The 18836-nt window shown below is 44.7% G+C and overlaps 1 protein-coding gene across 3 annotated transcripts in view; it reads right to left on the reverse strand.

Moving 5' to 3' along the window:
• Window positions 1-17385, reverse strand: part of klhdc2 (kelch domain containing 2) — a 29805-nt gene extending 12420 nt beyond the window's left edge. The window contains exons 1-8 of one of the 3 annotated variants that reach the window (XM_033026539.1): window positions 17304-17385; window positions 9120-9317; window positions 5750-5829; window positions 5104-5221; window positions 3382-3500; window positions 1302-1383; window positions 1134-1217; window positions 968-1048 (exon numbers count right to left, since the gene is read on the reverse strand). In XM_033026539.1, coding sequence (XP_032882430.1) covers window positions 968-1048; window positions 1134-1217; window positions 1302-1383; window positions 3382-3500; window positions 5104-5221; window positions 5750-5829; window positions 9120-9317; window positions 17304-17381 — 840 coding nt within the window. In that variant the 5' untranslated portion in view covers window positions 17382-17385. Of the gene's footprint in view, window positions 1-967; window positions 1049-1133; window positions 1218-1301; window positions 1384-3381; window positions 3501-5103; window positions 5222-5749; window positions 5830-9119; window positions 9318-9891; window positions 9941-15007; window positions 15185-17303 lie in introns of those variants that run through there. The other 2 variants (XM_033026541.1, XM_033026542.1) reach the window with 2 other exon arrangements.
• Window positions 17386-18836: the final 1451 nt, after the last annotated feature.

The raw sequence follows: 18836 nt of genomic DNA on the forward strand, positions 1-18836 counted from the left end.
TAATCGAAGGAGGTCTTCAACATGTCATATTTTCAAACTCTTCTAAACTCGCCAATTAGGTTGCCCAAGTGGGACAGCCCCTTAAGGGCTGTTAGAGAGGCACAAGAGAGAATGAGGCTTTGGGGAGGGTAAAGGAGCACAGGACAGATATATGCTGCTGGGATCCAGTGCATCCCTGGAGGAGTTTCAGGAACTGGGGGGCATACTTAATAAGGAGGGCAAACCTAGGTGTTGTACCTACACCAGTTTACAGCCAGCACAATGACAGCAATCCCATTTAAATTAATAGGAGCAATGTACTGCTGGGGGAAAGGCAAGAGAGGCTTTATTTTAAACTTACGATGGATTCAATTCTTTTAAACGCGTTTCTGTTTTTAAGGTCTAAAATCAGTTTTTAAACATTCCTTTTCGCTGCTCTAGTGAACGTTACGGAGAACCCTGTGGGAAGTAGGAGGTGGGAGTGTGGCTGAGGAGGGAGCAGGGTGGATCTCAGGCTGTCGAGACCAACAGGAAACTGCACTGATGCTGGACAAAGTTACCCGGCCCCAAGGCAGCCAGCGGCAATCTAAGGAAGTAGGAAGATCAGCCCCAATATTTCTACCAAATGCAACATTTCCAAGGTTATCATAAGAGGGGTGGCAGGGTGGAACCAGCACAGTGGTAGAGCTGCTACCTTACAGCGCCAGAGACCCGGGTTCAATCCTAACTACGGGTGCTGTCTGTACAGAGTTTGTACGTTCTCCCCGTGACTACGTGGGGTTGCTCCGGTTTCCTTCCACACTCCAAAGAACTGCAGGTTTGTTGGCTAATTGGTTTGGGTAAAATTGTAAATTGTCCCAAGTGTGTAGGGTAGCACTAGTATACGGGGTGATCACTGGTCCGCACGGTCTCGGTGGGCCGAAGGGCCTGTTTCTGAGCTGTATCTCTAAACTATGGGCTCAGTTGGATAGGTAATCAAATCCCATACCTGATACCTTCCTCCAAACACGTAGCCGCGGTTTCCAATGGTGGCACAAGCATGAGCTGCTCGAGGAGTAGGGGGCTTTCCCTGTTTTAATACAACAGCACACATTGTCATTTTTATTTCAGATTTCGTACATTTACTGTTTGTGTGCAGTGACGGGAATGGATACCTTGGTGACGGGCTGGTTCCACGTGAAAGTTTCAAGATCGATGAAGTGGACGTGATTGTTCCAGCCTCGCGGACGACCTGCGTTCTGGGGGAAAAATGTCAATGGCTTCATCTCACTGCAATCTCGCTAAAAGAAGACAATGTCAAAACAATGTGTTAAACTACTTACCAAAAACGATGATTCATCAAATTCAAACGATCCATGGCACTTCTCTAGAGGTTGGTAACCATAGCCACCAAAGAAAATCACTCTGGAGGGACGAGAAAAAGTTAGCTGTAAGTAAAATAAGAGAGGCAACGCATATGAGGAAGGACAGAATTAGCAAAGTGATGATTTTCTGATCATGGAAAGCAGAGCTGTCTATAAGGAGTTTGCACGTTCTCCCTGTGACTGCCTGAGATTCCTCCAGGTGCTCCAGCCTCTTCCAACATTCCATAAAACGGCAGGCTGGGAGGTTAACTGATCAACTATAAGTTGCCCCTAATGTGTAGAGTCCAGGAGTAAACTGACAGGAATATTGGTAGGAAGCAACCACAGATGCTGGTTTAAACCGAAGATAGACACACAAAAAAACTGGAGTGACTCAGCGGGTGGGACAGCATCTCTGGAGAAAAGGAATAGGTGACGTTTCGGGTCAAGATCCTTCTTCTGGTCTGAAGAAGGGTCTCGACTCGAAACGTCACCTATTCCTTTTCTACAGAGACGCTGTCCCACCCGCTGAGTTGCTGCAGTTTTTTGTGTCTGTGATAGGAATACTGGGTTAGGGTAGAATGAGGATAAAAGAGGGTGTTTTATGATTGGCGCAGACTTAATGGGACGAAGGGTCTCTTTCTATGACTCCACGAAAGAATACATGTTACAAATTTATAACCATTATTAATTAAATCGATGGAATCCCTCATAAAAAAGCTCCAATTTCTTCATAGTGAAAAATGTGATACTAATGTAGAGAGTGAATAAAGGGGATTTGATGATCAAGACTTTCAGTCTTGTTGTAAGCTTTTGTTCTTCCCAACAATCTGGAGTATTCCTCTGTTTCCACCTTTTGCTGTTCCGTAGACAAAAGGCTATTTTCCCAGATGGGCTGATTGTTAACCTTTCCTAAAAAGACAACCATTGAGAAAAAAAATCTTTAAAAAAAGGTATTTATAAGAGCTCTACATTCTGTAATTTTTCATTCATTTCGGAATCAACTGTGTATTTTTTAAACTTTATTTTCCTTTAGTATATACCAAAATATTTCTGTATACACAAGTAAAATAAATATATCATAGACAATAGACCAAAGGTGCAGGAGTAGGCCATTCGGCCCTTCGAGCCAGCAACGCCATTCAATGTGATCATGGCCGTTCAGTACCCTGTTCCTGCCTTCTCCCCATATCCCCTGACTCCGCTATTTTTAAGAGCCCTATCTAGCTCTCTCTTGAAAGCATCCAGACAACCTGCCTCCACCGCCCTCTGAGGCAGAGAATTCCACACTCACCACTCTCTGTGAGAAAAAGTGTTTCCTCATCTCCATTCTAAATGGCTTACTCCTTATTCTTAAACTGTGGCCCCTGGTTCTGGACTCCTCCAACATCGGGAACATGTTTCCTGCCTCTAGCGTGTCCAAGTCCTTAACAATCTTATATGTTTCAATGAGATACCCTCTCATCCTTCTAAACTCCAGAGTGTACAAGCCCAGCTGCTCCATTCTCTCAGCATATGACAGTCCCGCCTTACCGAAATTAACCTTGTAAACTTACGCTGCACTCCCTCAATAGCAAGAATGTCCTTCCAAAAAATTAGGGGACCAAAACTGCACACAATACTCCAGGTGTGGTCTCGCCGGGACTCTGTACAACTGCAGAAGGACCTCTTTGCTCCTATATTCGATTCCTCTTGTTATAAAGGCCAACATGCCATTCGCTTTCTTCACTGCTGCTATACCTTATAAAATAATAAAACAATAATAAAACAGCTTGAAAATTTCCATTAATAAAAGGCGCAAAAGGTGCTGGAGTATCTCAGCAGATCAGGCAGCATCTCTAGAGAAAACGGATGGGTGACATTTCGGATCGAGACCTTTCTTCAGACTGCTCCCATGTCTTTTTCATGAGGTATATTCACTTGTTTACACACTGAGTAAAATGTCTCATTCAACACAGCAACAAGTAGACATTTATGCTTGTTCAGAATTTGCACTACTACCTGTCCGAATCACAATGCCAATGAATGAGAAATGTGTTGGAGGTTATGTTGCACTCACTTGTTCTTGTGCACCCAGCAGCCTAGCTTATCCTTGGGTGTTGGTGGCACTCCTTTGAAGTTTTCTATTCTCTCCCAGTGCAATACTTTGTCTTTGTTTCTCAGATTTAAAATATAGAACTGCAGAGAGATGGAAAAGATGATACTCAAGTTTAAGCTTTCTTTGTGCCTTTGATGTCCAGAGTGACAGTGTGGAAACAGACCAACTTGCCCACACTGGCCAACATGTCCCAGCTACACGAGTCCCACCTGCCCGCGTTTGGTCCACACCCCTCCAAACCTGTCCTATCCGTGTAAATGTCAAATAGTTAAAATAAAAACCATGTAATTAGAAGCCAAAATTCTGATCAGTATTCTCCCAGTCAACTCTAGTAACATCAATAGTATTATCTATAACCAATCTTCCCTCCTGTTATGTTGATTTGTGAGATATAAAAATTCATAATGCAGGCATCAAGTGTGTGTCCTGGGAGAGAACCAGGGACAACTTTATTATCAAAATATATCTAAATATGAAGAAAGAGTAACTATGTAGGCAATTGCAGGCATTACAACCACAAATGGTATGTTACAGGTTAAAGAGTGGCACTTTCAGAGAGTCAAGTGTTTGGGCGTTCTAAAACGGAACCCTGGAATTCTTACTTGCACCAGCAGCGCGACAGGTTTGTAAACAATAGATAATAAATAAAGTATAATAAACAAAACAAAGTTCAATAAATTAAAAAAATATGATGCAAAATAAGAAAACTCCCAAAGTCCCTAGTGCCACGCTGGCAGTTCGTAGTTCAGAGGTTAGTTAAAACCCTAGTTAATAACCGAGCATTAATTTGCAGTTGTACAAAAGAAGCAAGCTTAGAACTAAAGCTGGACCATCCACGGGCAATTTCAGAAACTCGTTCACAGAAAGGGGGGAGAAATGTCAAATTCCCTCAAGTGCTTCCTCAAACCCACCACCAAAATAATTGCTTTATTGGTCAGAAGACAAATTTTCAAAAGAAAACCGTGTTAATAATTATTACCAACAAATTATTTCCATTTTGAAACCTCGTTACCCCCGGGCATGTGCTACTATACTAAGAAGATACATTTAAATGTCTTCTGATACGAGCAGCAAAATGTACAATCGGCTAAAGGGGCTGTCCCACTTGGGCGACCTAATCTGCGAGTTTAGAAGAGTGTCTTCGACCTTCAAACTCGCAGCATGGTCGACACGTGGTCCTAGGAGGTCCTATGAGGTAGCTGGAACTCTCCTTCATGCTCGAGGGAAGTTCCCGGAGGCTCGTGGCCGGGAACTCCGGAGACTGGTTTCAACGCGGACGGTCGATCCAGCTCGAGGCTTTCCAGGCGAGTGTCCTCGAGCTCGCAGGTCGAAGACACTCTTAACTCCCGGATTAGGTCGCCCAAGTGGGACAGCCCCTTAACTGTACACGGTGCAGGCCAGATTACCAATTTTAGAAAATTAAGAATTCTCCAAAAATATATTATAAACAAAGCAATAGTTAATCCCGTGTAGGAAAAAATTGCAGATGCTGGTTTAAATCGAAGATTGATACAAAATGCTGGAGTAACTCAGCGGGCCAGGCAGCATCACTGGAGAGAAGGAATGGGTGACGTTTCGGATCGAGACCCTTCTTCAAATTCTGTCCCGCTGAGTTACTCCAGCATTCAGTGTCTATCTTCAATTGTTAATCCCAGTGGCATTCCAATAAATCTGAAACTCTACCTCATTCGAGTTCCCGATTGCATGGTGCCCTCCAAATAAATAAAGTACTCCATCGACACAAGTTGCACAACTTCCTGACATAGACTTTGGTACATCACCCCCTGTATATTTCTTCTTCCTGTAAAAACATTACATTACAATTAGTAGGAAATTCATTTGGCAGGAAAGACTTCTTAAATAATTACTGATAATTTGCACTCATTTTAGTCAAGAATGTTTGATTGTCATATCTACCGAAATGGAAAAATTACTTTGTTCACTTGCAACAGCAGAACAGTACTCAACAAATTATATAATACAATTAAAAATAGCAGTTCAGTAAATTAAAACACTCTTTACATTTTGACTCCAGATTCGGAGCAGCTGCTGATTTTTGCTTTTGAACTGTGTGTTGTATCTCGTGTGGGGGGGGGGGGGGGGGGGGGGGGGAGGGATAGACACAAAAAGCTGGAATAACAGCAGGACAGGCAGCATCTCTCTGGAGAGGAGGAATGGGTGACTTTTCGGCTCAAGACTCTTCGGAGGAAGTGTGTGGGGGGGGGGTTGATTGACTGTGTGTGTGCCTCACCATTCAACAACACAGGGAACTCAAACATTTTAAAACAGACATCAATGTATAAAACGTGAATAGAAAATCAAAACATCCCATTGTCCAGTTTCCATGTTGTAGATCCAAAGCTCTTCCCGTGGCAAATAGATATCATGATAGCCTTGAGCTGCAGCATTCTGCAAATAGGATGAAAAATAGGTCAGGAAAAATAACACTGACACTAACGGAACAGGATTATGGGCATAACAAAACAGGCAAATGATTGGCTAAATGCACTCTTCCTCGATTATTAATGATTTTGATTCTACAAAAATCCTGATATTTTCAAGTGCAAATTACATTATTTTGACAAATTTGCAGGACAACAATCACTGCAACTTTGTACAGCACAGAAACAGGCTGATCTTTTTGCCCTTCTACACTAATTTGCCTGCATAGCTCGTAAACTTGGCTTGGACAAAACTCTGAACGTTAATAGTCCATTATGTGTTATTTCCACTTTATCAGTTTAGTTATTCATGTGTGTATTTACGTATATAATAGTATATGGACACACTGATCTGTTTTGTAGTCAATGCCTACTATGTTCTGTTGTGCTTAAGCAAAGCAAGAATTTCATTGTCCTATCAGGGACACATGACAATAAACTCTCTTGAATCTTGATATCCTCCTATGTCTTGCCTATATCAATGTGTGTCTGAATATTTCTTAAACGTAGTAAATGTATCCAATTCCACCAATGTGCTGCAGATTCCAATCATTCTCTGTGAGGACAAAATCTTTCCCTTCAAATTCTTTCAACACCCCTTTGTCTCACCTTAAATATACACCCTCTTTTCTATGGTAGCCCTCGCATGGGAAAAAGGTGCTGACTATCTACCCCATCTATGCTGCTTATATGTTTTTAAACCTCTATCAGGTCATCCCTTGGCCTCTTTCGCTCCAGGCAAAACAAACTCACCCATTCAACCTCTCCCCATAACTAAAGGGCTCTAGCAGGCAACATCTCGGCAAATCGCTTCTGTACTCTCTCCAAAGTCATTCAAGTTATCCTATACTGCAGTAACCAGAAGCAAACACAGTATTTTAAATATGAACTAACCAGTGTTTAGTAAAGTTGCAACAATTCACCCCAACTTACCTTCTTCACCACCTTTTCTACCAATGTTGCCACTTCCAAGGAAATATGGACTTAACCCCCAAGGTCCTCACCTTCATTAACATTCTGTGCAGCCCTACCATTTACTGTGAATATCTCCCTCCATTTGACTTAGCCAAATGCAATAGCTCACACCTGCCAGCTCTCATCCTATCTGATCTATATGCTGCTGGTCTTTGCTAACCTTCGTTCATATCCACAACATTACCAACCTTCACCTCATCTACATGCTTACAGATCTCCTCCATTGACCTTGTATACAAGAAGGTTCCCAGGATGAGCCCTGTGGTACACCACTGGTCACATTAATGAGGCACGCTATCACCACAATGCCCTGGTCAGCCATTGCTTTCCAAATGTACATAAATCCTCTCCAAGAATTTCCCTACCATTGATACAACGCTCACCTACCTATAGTTACATAAACTTTGTCAGGGCCCCAGCTACATTGTTTCCCATAGCAACCTGGGATGGATCACATCCAGTCTTATGTGTCCAGTAACATCTAACACTAAAAATAGACACACAATAACTGGGTAGTGCCACCAGCATTAGTTGCCTCGCCAACAGTCTGTCTTCTTTTTGTTATTTTTAGTATGTGTTAAAAAGTATGTTTTAGTGTTCCTTGGTTTGTTTTATGCGGGGAAGGGGTTGGGGGAAACTTTTTTTCAATCTCTTACCTCGACGGAGATGTGATTTTTTTCTGTGTTGTATCTCCGTCCCCACTGCGGCCTAACATCATGGAGTTGGCGGCCTTTCCTGGAGACCGACCCGGCGCTCAAAACCGCGGGAGTCTGCGGGACTTTAACATCACGGAGCTTGTGATCCCTTTGCCGGGGGTCGAAGCTCCAACCGCGGGTCCTGTGGACATCGTGAAGCCCGCGGTCTCTGGTAAGAAGAGGCCGACTCGGGAGCTCCATGCTGCGGAGAGAGTTTCAACCGCCCCGACGCGGGATTTTCGATCACCCCGATGGGGGCTTCGATCGTCGGCTGTGGGGGCTTTGATCACCCTGACTGCGGATGGTTTGACTGCCTCGACAGCGGTAGAACAAGAGGAAGAAGATTGAACTTTATTGCCTTCCATCACAGTGAGGAATGGGGAATCCACTGTGATGGATGTTTATGTTAACTTTTATGTGGTTGTGCGTCTCGTTGCTTTTCACTTAGTATGGCTGTACAGTGATTCAAATTTCACTGTACCTTAATTTGTACATGTGACAATAAACTGACCTTGAAACCTTGAAAACCTGGATTAACTCAGCAGGTCTGGCAGCATCTCTGGAGAAAACGATAGGTGACGTTTTGGGTCGGAACCCTTCTTCAGACTCCTTCAGGGTCTGAAGAAGGGTTCCAACCTGTAACGTCACCTATTCTTTTTCTCCAGTGGTGCTGCCCGTCCCACTAAGTTACTCCAGCATTTTGTGTCTATCTTTGGAATAAACCAGCACCTGCAGTTCCTTCCTAAACAACCCACACCTCTCTTTCTTAACACTGACCTACTCCAGATTACGCACATATCCTCCCTGAACACACCATCTTCCACGTCCTTCTCACGGAGAATAAACATGAGAACCACTCATTGAGGCCCTCATCCACACATAGATGATCGCTTTAATCCCTAAAGGCATCTGCTCTTTCTCTGTTCTTTTGTTCCTGATATACATACTAAATGTCAGTGATAATAAATATAGAGAATTTCGGCAAATCACTCCCTAGCTGAAAAGATACTGCAAAATGAGCAAATGATGTCCTTTGATCTGATGTCATTTAAAGTTATTGGTCCATATGTGCAATTGCAAATGCGATCTGGATTGCCCAAACTCGTTCTCTTTTTACAAAGACATCATTTTAAACATTAAGAAACATTACGGGTTGGGTGAGGTGGGTGGGGAGGGATGTGAGGCAGGTATATCACCACTTTCTTTCTCTCTCTTTTTGTCCTTTTATTTTTTTTAATATTTTCTATTCCTCTCTTCTTTCCTTCATTTATTCACTCTTTGGCTGCACCACTTTGGTAGTCTAGGGGTTCTATCTTTGCACATCGCACTTTTTCTCTTGCTTGCTTTTTCTCCTTTCTTTTCTTCCAACTATAGCTAAAACTTTAAATTGAAGCTGTACAATAACTGTATAATTTTATATGCCGTTGGTTCTATTTTCATACATTTGCTTCTAATAAATAAAATTTTTTTTTTTTTAAAAATAAATTAAAAAAAACATTTGGTGTGTACACTTGAGAAGTAAACAGATGACTAAATTTGTGAATATTATAAATTAAATGAAGGGGTATTGCAGTTCACACTACCTTACCTTATATCCGCCAAGGACGTACATTTGGTTTCCATGTGCTGCAGCTATGTGACCACTTCGCTCCTCTGGGATACAATCGTGAAAATTGGACAGTGGAATTCTAGCCTGTAAATATTCCAGACCATTTTCATCCTCTTCATTTTCATCCTCCTCTACTACTTGTAAGTCTTCATTTTCATTAGCCATGTTTCGCAATTTCTAAACAAAAATAGTTATTTTTTTTAAAGTAATGCAACTTTGCTAAGTACAGTGCTCTCCATAATGTTTGGGACAAAGACCCATCATTTATTTATTTGCCTCTGTACTCCACAATTTGAGATTTGTAATAGAAAAAAAATCACATGTGGTTAAAGTGCACATTGTCAGATTTTATTAAAGGGTATTTTTATACATTTTGGTTTCACCATGTAGAAATTACAGCTGTGTTTATACATAGTCCCCCCATTTCAGGGCACCATAATGTTTGGGACACATGGCTTCACAGGTGTCTGTAATTGCTCAGGTGTGTTTAAATGCCTCCTTAATGCAGGTATAAGAGAGCTCTCAGCACCTAGTCTTTCCTCCAGTCTTTCCATCACCTTTGGAAACTTTTATCGGTGTTTAACAACATGAGGACCAACGTTTAGTTGTTTAGTTTAGTTTAGAGATACAGCGCGGAAACAGGCCTTTTGGCCAACCGGGTCCGCGCCGACCAGCGATCCCCGCATATTAACACTATCCTACACATACTAGGGACAATTTACATTTATAGCAAGCCAATTAACCTACATACCTGTACGTCTTTGGAGTGTGGGAAGAAACCGAAGATCTCGGAGCAAACCGTGCAGGTCACGGGGAGAACGTACAAACTCCTTACAGACAGCACCCGTAGTCGGGATCGAAACCGGGTCTCCGGCGCTGCATTCGCTGGAAGGCAGCAACTCTACCGCTGCGCCACCATGCGAATGAAAGTCAAAGAAGCCATTATGAGACTGAGAAACAAGAATAAAACTATTAGAGACATCAACCAAACTTTAGGCTAACCAAAATCAACTGTTTGGAACATCATTAAGAAGAGAGCACTGGTGAGCTTACTAATCGCAAAGGCAGGCCAAGGAAGACCTCCACAGCTGATGACAGAAGAATTCTCTCTATAATAAAGAAAAATCCCCAACACCTGTCCGACAGATCAGAAACACTCTTCAGGAGTCAGGTTTGGATTTGACAATGATCACTGTCCGCAGAAGACTTCATGAACAGAAATACAGAGGCTACACTGCAAGATGCAACCCACTGGTTAGCCGCAAAAATAGATGGCCAGGTTACAGTTTACCAAGAAGTACTTTAAAGAGCAACCACAGTTCTGGAAAAAGGTCTTGTGGACAGATGAGATAAATATTAACCTACATCAGAGTGATGGTAAGAGCAAAGTATGGAGGAGAGAAGGAACTGCCCAAGATCCAAAGCATACCACCTTATCTGTGAAACACGGTGGTGGGGGTGTTATGGCCTGGGCATGTATGGCTGCTGAAGGTACTGGCTCATTTATCTTCATTGATGATACAGCTGCTGATGGTAGTATATAATGAATTCTGAAGTGTATAGACACATCCTATCTGCTCAAGTTCAAACAAATGCCTCAAAACTCATTGGCCAGTGGTTCATTCTACAGCAAGACAATGATCCCAAATATACTACTAAAGCAACAAAGGAGTTTTCAAAGCTAAAAAATGGTACATTTTTGAGTGGCCAAGTCGATCACCCGATCTGAACCCAATTGAGCCTGCCTTTTATATGCTGAAGAGAAAACTGAAGGGGACTAGCCCCCAAAACAAGCATAAGCTAAAGATGGCTGCAATACAGGCCTGGCAGAGCATCACCAGGGAAGACACTCAGCAACTGGTGATGTCCATAAATCGCAGACTTCAAGCAGTCATTGCATGCAAAGGATATGCAACAAAATACTAAACATGACTACTTTCATTGACATCACACTTGCTGTGTCCCAAACATTATGGTGCCCTGAAATGGGGGGGGGGGGGGGGGGGGGGGGGGGACTATGAATAGACGCTGCTGTAATTTCTACATGGTGAAACCAAAATGTATAAAAATGGCCTTTATTAAAATCTGACAATGTGCACTTTAACCACATGTGATTTTTTTCTATGACAAATCTCAAATAGTGGAGTACAGAGGCAAATAAATAAATAAATGATGGGTCTTTGTCTCAAACATTATATATTTACAAATATACAGGGCACTGTATATTTTCTCAGTGGTTTCAAATGAGCTCACAGCAAATGGAAAGTTATACAGCAAGATACTAATTTATACTGCCATAAATATGATTGAGAATTGTGCCCGAAGAAACCGCAGTTGCTGGCTTAAATCGAAGGTAGACACAAAATGCTGGAGTAACTCAGCGGGTCAGGCAGCTTCTCTGGAGAAAAGGAATAGGTGACTTGAGGAAGGGTCTCGACCGAAAATGTCACCCATTCCTTTTCTCCAGAGATGCTGCCTGGCCCGCTGAGTTACACCAGCATTTTGTGTCCATCTTCAATATAATTGAGAACATCCATTCAAGTATTCTAATTTATTTCTGCTTGTCTGTTTATACTGTTTGGCTGGACTTGCCATTGAGTCATTATTTAAGTGTTCATGAAACCTGCAGCTGATATTAAGAGTTGGCAAGGAGGGCGAAAGGTTGTCAGTAACTGTCCTTCATTCACAAATTAATTTTACTTCACTTACCATTAAAACACAAAGTACTTGTGCTATAACACCAGGATAAGCACTCAACTAAGAAAACCAAGCCCAAAGCCAAAGTAGTATCTAAACTCTTTATACACACTTATGCTAAGAACAATAACTAACTCCATATGCAATAATAAACTATCTACATATTAACAAGCACGTAAAAACTGATGGTGTAGATGACAGTATATCATTGGGGTCATCAGGTAGACACCTCCCTTCACTGGTGTTTCGTTGTTAGGCCCACAACACCTCGGAAAGACTCAACAGTTAATTCTGGTGCCCCAGAACCAACCCCCCTCACTACCTGCTCTCACCACCTATGCTACCAATATCTACTAAATAAAGGAAACTACAGATGATTAATTCACTCAAACAATTGCCACACACTCACATCCTGTTTTACACTTGTCCTAACCCATCTTTAAACAGTCGTAGCGGCACAAATATCAACCTTACATAAAATCCAGAAATTCAATTAAATGTGGTGGGAAGAGGATGGTGGAGAAAGGATGTTTTTCGGACCAGAGGCCTGTGAGTAGTGGCGTGACTCAGGGATTGGTGCTGGGCCCATTGCTGTTTGTCATCTACATCAATATTTGGATTCAAATGTACGAAGCATGATTTGTAAGTTTGCAGATGATACTGGAATAGGTATTGTAGATAGTTTAGATATCAAGAATTACAGCAGGATCTTGAACAGTTGTGCATGTGGGCTGAGGAATGACTGAAGATGTTTAATACAGATGTGTAAGATGCTGCGTTTGTGGAAGTCAAACCTGGGCAGTAGTTTCACAATGAACAGTAGGGCCTTGGAGTGTTATCAAGCAAAAGGATTGAGGAGTACAAGTACATAGGTCCTTCAAAGTGGCATCACAGTTAGATAGGATGGTGACGAAAGCTTTTAACACATTGGCCTTCATCAGTCGACTTTAGTTTTAGATACAACGTGGAAACAGGCCCATCGACCCACCAAGTCTGCGCCGACCAGTGATCCCTGCACACTAACACTATCCGACACACACTAGGGACAATTTAAAATTTTACTAAGCCAATTAGCCTACAAACCTGCACGTCTTTGGAGTGTGGGAGGAAACCGGAGCATCCGGAGAAAACTCACGGAGGTTACGAGGAGAACGTACAAACTCCGTATAAACAGCCCCCTTAGTCAGGATCGGACTGGGGTCTCTGTAAGGCAGCAACTCTACCGCTGCGCCACCGTACCACCTTAAGTACCCTGGGTATTGAGTATAGAAGTTGTCATATACAAAGAACTGCAGATGATGGCTTATACCAAAGATAAACACAGAGTGTGGAGTAACTCAGTCAGTCGGGCAGCATCTCCAGAGAAAAAGATTGAGTGACTTTTGAAACATCATCTATCATTTTTCTCCAGAGACGCTGCCTGACCTGCTGAGTTACTCCAGCACTTGGTGTCTGTAGAGGTTGGGATGTTATGTCGAAGGTAGACACCAAATGCTGGAGTAATTCAGCAGGACAGGCAGCATCTCTGGAGAGAAGGAATGGGTGACGTTTCGGGTCAAGACCCTTCTTCAGACTGATGTCAGGGGAGTGGGCGATACAGAGATAAAATGTAGACGGAGAGAGTAAGATGTGGGAGAACTGGGAAGGGGGAGGGGATGGAGAAAGAGGGAAAGCAAAGGCTATTTGAAGTGAGAGAAGTATTTGTTCATACTGCTGGGGTGTAAGGTACCCAAGCGAAATATGAGGTGCTGTTCCTCCAATTTGCGCTGGGTCTCACTTTAACAATGGAGGAGGCCCAGGACCGAAATGGTCAGATTGGGAATGGGAGGGGGAGTTAAAGTGCTGAGCAACTGAGAGATTAGGTAGGTCTAGGCGGTCTGAGCGGAGGTGTTCAGCGAAAACAGTCGCCGAGCCTCCGCTTGGTCTCGCCGTTATACAGGAGTTGACACCTGGAACAGCGGATACAGTAGCAGGTACAGTTATGTTGCAGTTGTACAAAAAGTCGTTGAGGCCACTATTGGAGTATTGTGTTCAGTTTTGGACACTTTTACTTTCGGAAAAATTCCATTAAGTTGGAAAGGGTGCAGAGAAGATTTGAGGATTTTGCCAGAATTCGAGGGCCTGAGCTCTAAAATGTTTGGGCAGGCTAGGATTTTATTTCTATGAACACAGTAAGTAGAGGGGTGATCATATGGAGGCGTATAAAATTATGAGCGGAATAGAGTGAATGCACAGAGTCTTTTTCCCAGGGTACAGGAAATAGAGGACATAGGTGAGAGGGGAAAGGTTCAATAGGAGCCTGAGGGGCAACTTTATCCAGAGGGCGTGGGTATATGGAACGAGCTGCCAGAGGACCTGTACTAACGAACTCTCCCAAGCTTTCCCCTTGATTCGAACTGGGAGAATGTCGGGGAATGTCGGTAGCAAGCTCATAGGAGGCAGTAGGAGTCCGTAGATGTTTCGTAGCGGCTCGTCATGCCAGCCGTAGGAACACGGGGCATCAGGTAAGTCGGGACGTTTTTTCAACATGTTGAAAAATGTGCAGGAGTTAAATAAAAATAGCCCGAGTACCTACGAATGGCCATTACCGTAATTCTCCGACTTCGAATCAAGGGGAAAACTGGGGAGAGTTTGTGAGTAACTCGGGAAAGTGGGACAGGGCCTTAAGTTGAGGCAGGTACTCTCATGACATTTAAAATACATTTGGACAGGTATGTGGATAGGAAGGGTTAGAGGGATATGCACCATATGTGAGTAAAGGGGATGGAATAAAGCTTAGATGGAACATCTTGGTTGACATGGATGAGTTGGGGCGAAGGGCCTGTTTCGGCTGTATGAACCTATGACTCCAATGAAAGGACCAAAACCATATTAAAAAAGACACAAAGTGCTGGAGTAACTGGCGGGTCAGGCAGCAGCATCTCTTGGGTCGGGACCCTTGTACAGAATGTAAATAGTGACTGATGTGTATGTGTGTGCGGAGACGATAAGTCTTGAGACACAGACAGAGTACTGCATGATGGAGCAGCTACGGTTTATAATGAAGGAGCAGAATAAGCTGCACTAACTGGAGCTGCCAGCGCAGTGAGAGTGTGGCCACAGACACGGACTTTAACCCAACCCACCATCACACACTTGCAAACCCACATAAGAGCTCCGTCTCTACTCACAGGCAGCTCTGCTCCAACCTGCGGCCACGCACCCAGCTCACCGGCAGCTCACGGCAGCTCACGGCAGCGCCCACTCCGCCTGCTGGGCCCGGGCCCTGGGCCTGTACCTGGGCGGGAGCGGAGGCCGCGGCCGCTTGTTTACAAACCTCCTCCACACGCACCGGAAGCTGCTCTGCCGAGCACTTCCGGCCGACGGCGCTGGAAGTCCGCCCGAGTCACGTGCCCGACAGAGACCATGTGATCGCCGAGCCCAGTGCGATCACGTGACCCGGGGATCGATGTCACCTCTTCAGGAGGGACCCAGCCAGAGCGTTGGCAACGGTGGAGCAGCGGTAGCGTTGCTGCCTCACAGCGCCGGAGACCCGGGTTCAATCCCGACTACGGGCGCTGCAAAGACATACAGATTTGTAGGTTAATTGGCTTGGTAAATGTAAAAATTGTCCCTAGTGGGTGTAGGATAGTGTTAATGTGCGGGGATCGCTGGTCGGCACGGACCCAGTCGACCGAAGGGCCTGTTTCCGTGGTGTATCTCTAAACTAAACTAAACTTATAAAGAAGAGGCGAAGACGGGAGGGTGGGGCGAGGAATTAAGCGACATGGGCTAGTTGGATTAAATGGCCAGCCTTTGTGTGGATTTCCATATGAAGCATGCCATCTTTCCCTCCTTCAGTCTGAAGAAGTGTTTCGGCCCGAAACGTCGCCTATTTCCTTCGCTCCATAGATGCTGCTGCACCCGCTGAGTTTCTCCAGCATTTTTGTGTACCTGCCATCTTTCACTTCCTTATGCTGCTACTTTCAGGGAGTTATGCACTCGAACCCAGGATCTCTTTATATATCAATGCTATTGTTTGTATATCAATGCTGTTAAGAGTCCTGCCATTACCTGGATACGGTTCCCTTGCATTCGACCAACCAAAGCGCAACACCTCATATTTGCCGTTTCTCTGCCCATTTCTGTAGCTAATCTATATCCCGCAGTATAGTTTGAAAACCTTCCTCATTGTCTACAACTCCTCCAATGTTGGTGTTATCAGCAAACTTACTAACCAATCCATCTAAGTATATATGCAAGTCGTTTATATAAATCACAGAGATCCCAGCACAGATCCTTGCAGAACCTTGCAATGAATGGCGGTGCTGGCTTGAAGGGCCGAATGGCCTCCTCCTGCATCTATTTTCTATGTAACTCCACTGGTCAAAGACCTGCAGCCGGAATAACACTCTTCCACTGTTACTCTGTCTTATATGGGCAAGCCAGTTGTGAATCCAAACTATCATGCCATCATAGATTTCATGCATCTTAATCTTCTGAATGAACCTACCATGAGGTACCTAGTCAAATGCCTCACAGAAGTCCATGTGAATATCCACTGCCCCACCCTCACCAACCACCTTTGCCATCTCCTCAAAAAAAAAGAATCGAGTTTATAACATAACCTGCACTGCCTAAATCCACTGTCCCAGAGAGCCCATCCTCTTCCAAATACAAATCTTATCCCTCAGAATCCTCTGCATTAGCTTCCCTATTTCGCACCTGGGACAAATTTCCCTCCTGGGATAAATAAAGTTGTACCGTGTCGTATTCCCACTGATGTAAGGCTCATCAATCTATAAATTCCCTGGATTATCTCCATGTACCTACTTAAAGAGTTAACATTGGCTATTGCCCAGTCCTCTGCGATGTTGTCTGTGGCGAGAGGGGTTCCAAAGATTTATGCCAAGGTTAATGGAGTTTTCTCCATAAACTAGGAGGAATCCCAGATGGCCCTGGGAACTGATCCTCTTTAATGCCCTTCAAGAGCCCCAATAGCTCCTCCTTGATCTCAAACTAGCATTAGTAGATCCCACATTTCTATTGAAGCCAGACACAAAAAGCTGGAGTAACTCAGCGGGTCAGGCAGCATCCTTGGAGAAAAGGAATAGGTGATGTTTTGGGTCGAGACCCTTCTTCAGACTGTGAGTCAGGGGTAAGGGGAACGAGAGATATAGATTGGTGTTGCAGAACTCTCATTGGAGAGAGAACTTTTTCAAAGTAGACATATCTTGAGGAGATTTTGCAGACAAAATGTGTAGGGAGGAACTGCAGATGCTGGTTTAAACTGAAGACATACACTAAAATGTGTATGAGGATAATGGCGGCGCGTTCAGACGCAGCGGCTTTGCGCTCCCAAGTCAGAGTTAACTCGGAGCAGCCCGGCACCGAACGCGGCTGTGAAAGTAAGGTAATTAAAGACCTCAGAACCCCTAGAGCCCTTAGAAACCCCAGTAACCCCAGAAACTATAGGAAGAAACTCACCTCCAGGACGAGGAAATCCAGGACCAGCATCGCAATCCCGACGGGTCGCACATGGAGCCTCACGGAACTGCTCAACATCGGACGTGGCTGCGAGAAACTGGCGTGTGAGTACTACAGTACCCTCACCAAAATCCCGATGGAGCTGGGCAGAACAGCCCCCTGGATCACCACTCCGGAGGGTAGGAGACGGAGCAAGCGCCGGGAGCGAAAGCAGAAACGTGGAAAGCGAGCGGGGATGCAGGACAGGCTACGGAGGGCTCCACAAAGACCATCGTTCCCAAGCGTCTTTCTGGCGAATGTCCGGTCACTCACCAACAAGCTGGATGAGGTAAGGCTCTTGATCAACACCCAGCAATCACTGAAAGACTGCTGTGTGCTGATCTTCACAGAGACCTGGCTCAGCGCGCTGGTTCCCGATGGGGCTGTGGACCTAACCAACCGGTCACTGCATTGTGCTGATAGAACAAAGGACTCCGGTAAGAGCAAGGGTGGCGGGCTCTGCATCTACATCAACAATGACTGGTGCACCAACCACACTGCAATAGAGAGCTACTGTTCCCCAGACCTGGAATACCTACTGCTTAAATGTAGGCCGTTTTACCTGCCTCGGGAGTTTACTGTGGTTATCATCATGGCCATATACATCCCACCACAGGCTAATGCTAACCTAGCACTAGCACAGCTGCACTCGGCCATCAGTAAGCAGCAGGATGCTCACCCCGACGGTGCCTTCATTGTTGCAGGGGACTTTAACCAGGTCGACCTACGAGCCGCACTCCGCAAATTCCACCAGCATGTGCAGTGCCCATACCAGGGGCTCAAACACACTGGATAAAGTGTACACCAACATCAAGGACGCTTACAGAGCTCTCCCCTGCCCATCCCTGGGACAATCCGATCACCTCCCACTGTTTCTACTGCCTGCATACAAACCCCTCATCCGCAAGACCAAACCTGTAATAAGGACGGTCAAAATATGGCCCGAGGACGCCACCCTACAACTCCAGGACTGCTTTGATCGCACCGACTGGGACCTGTTTGAACAACAGGCTATCAGTGGTACAGAGGTAGACTTGGAGGAGTACACATCCACTGTGCTCTCCTACATCAACTGCTGTGTGGAGACTGTCACAGTGGACAAGCAAATAAAGATGTTCCCAAACCGGAAACCGTGGATGAACAAGGAGGTTCAGGATCTGCTAAGGGCACGCAACAATGCCTTTAAATCCAGGGACACTTCTGCCTACAGTGCGGCCAGGTCGAACCTGAACAGGCATAAAAAAGGCCAAAGACATCCACAGGCAAAGGGTAGAAGACCACTTCAATACCGCGGACACCAGAAGCATGTGGCAGGGTGTCAGGGACATCACTGACTACAAGAGCAGCCCCGCCTGCCCCCACGGTGATATCACACTGGCCAACGAACTGAACACCTTCTTTGCCCGCTTCGAAACTGGCAACACCACCAGGAGTGGAATAACCCCGGCCATGGCGGAGGGACAGGCCTTAACACTGAGCACTCAGGAGGTACAG

This window comes from Amblyraja radiata, chromosome 9 (assembly GCF_010909765.2).
Source record: "Amblyraja radiata isolate CabotCenter1 chromosome 9, sAmbRad1.1.pri, whole genome shotgun sequence".
NCBI classification, from domain to species: domain Eukaryota; kingdom Metazoa; phylum Chordata; class Chondrichthyes; order Rajiformes; family Rajidae; genus Amblyraja; species Amblyraja radiata.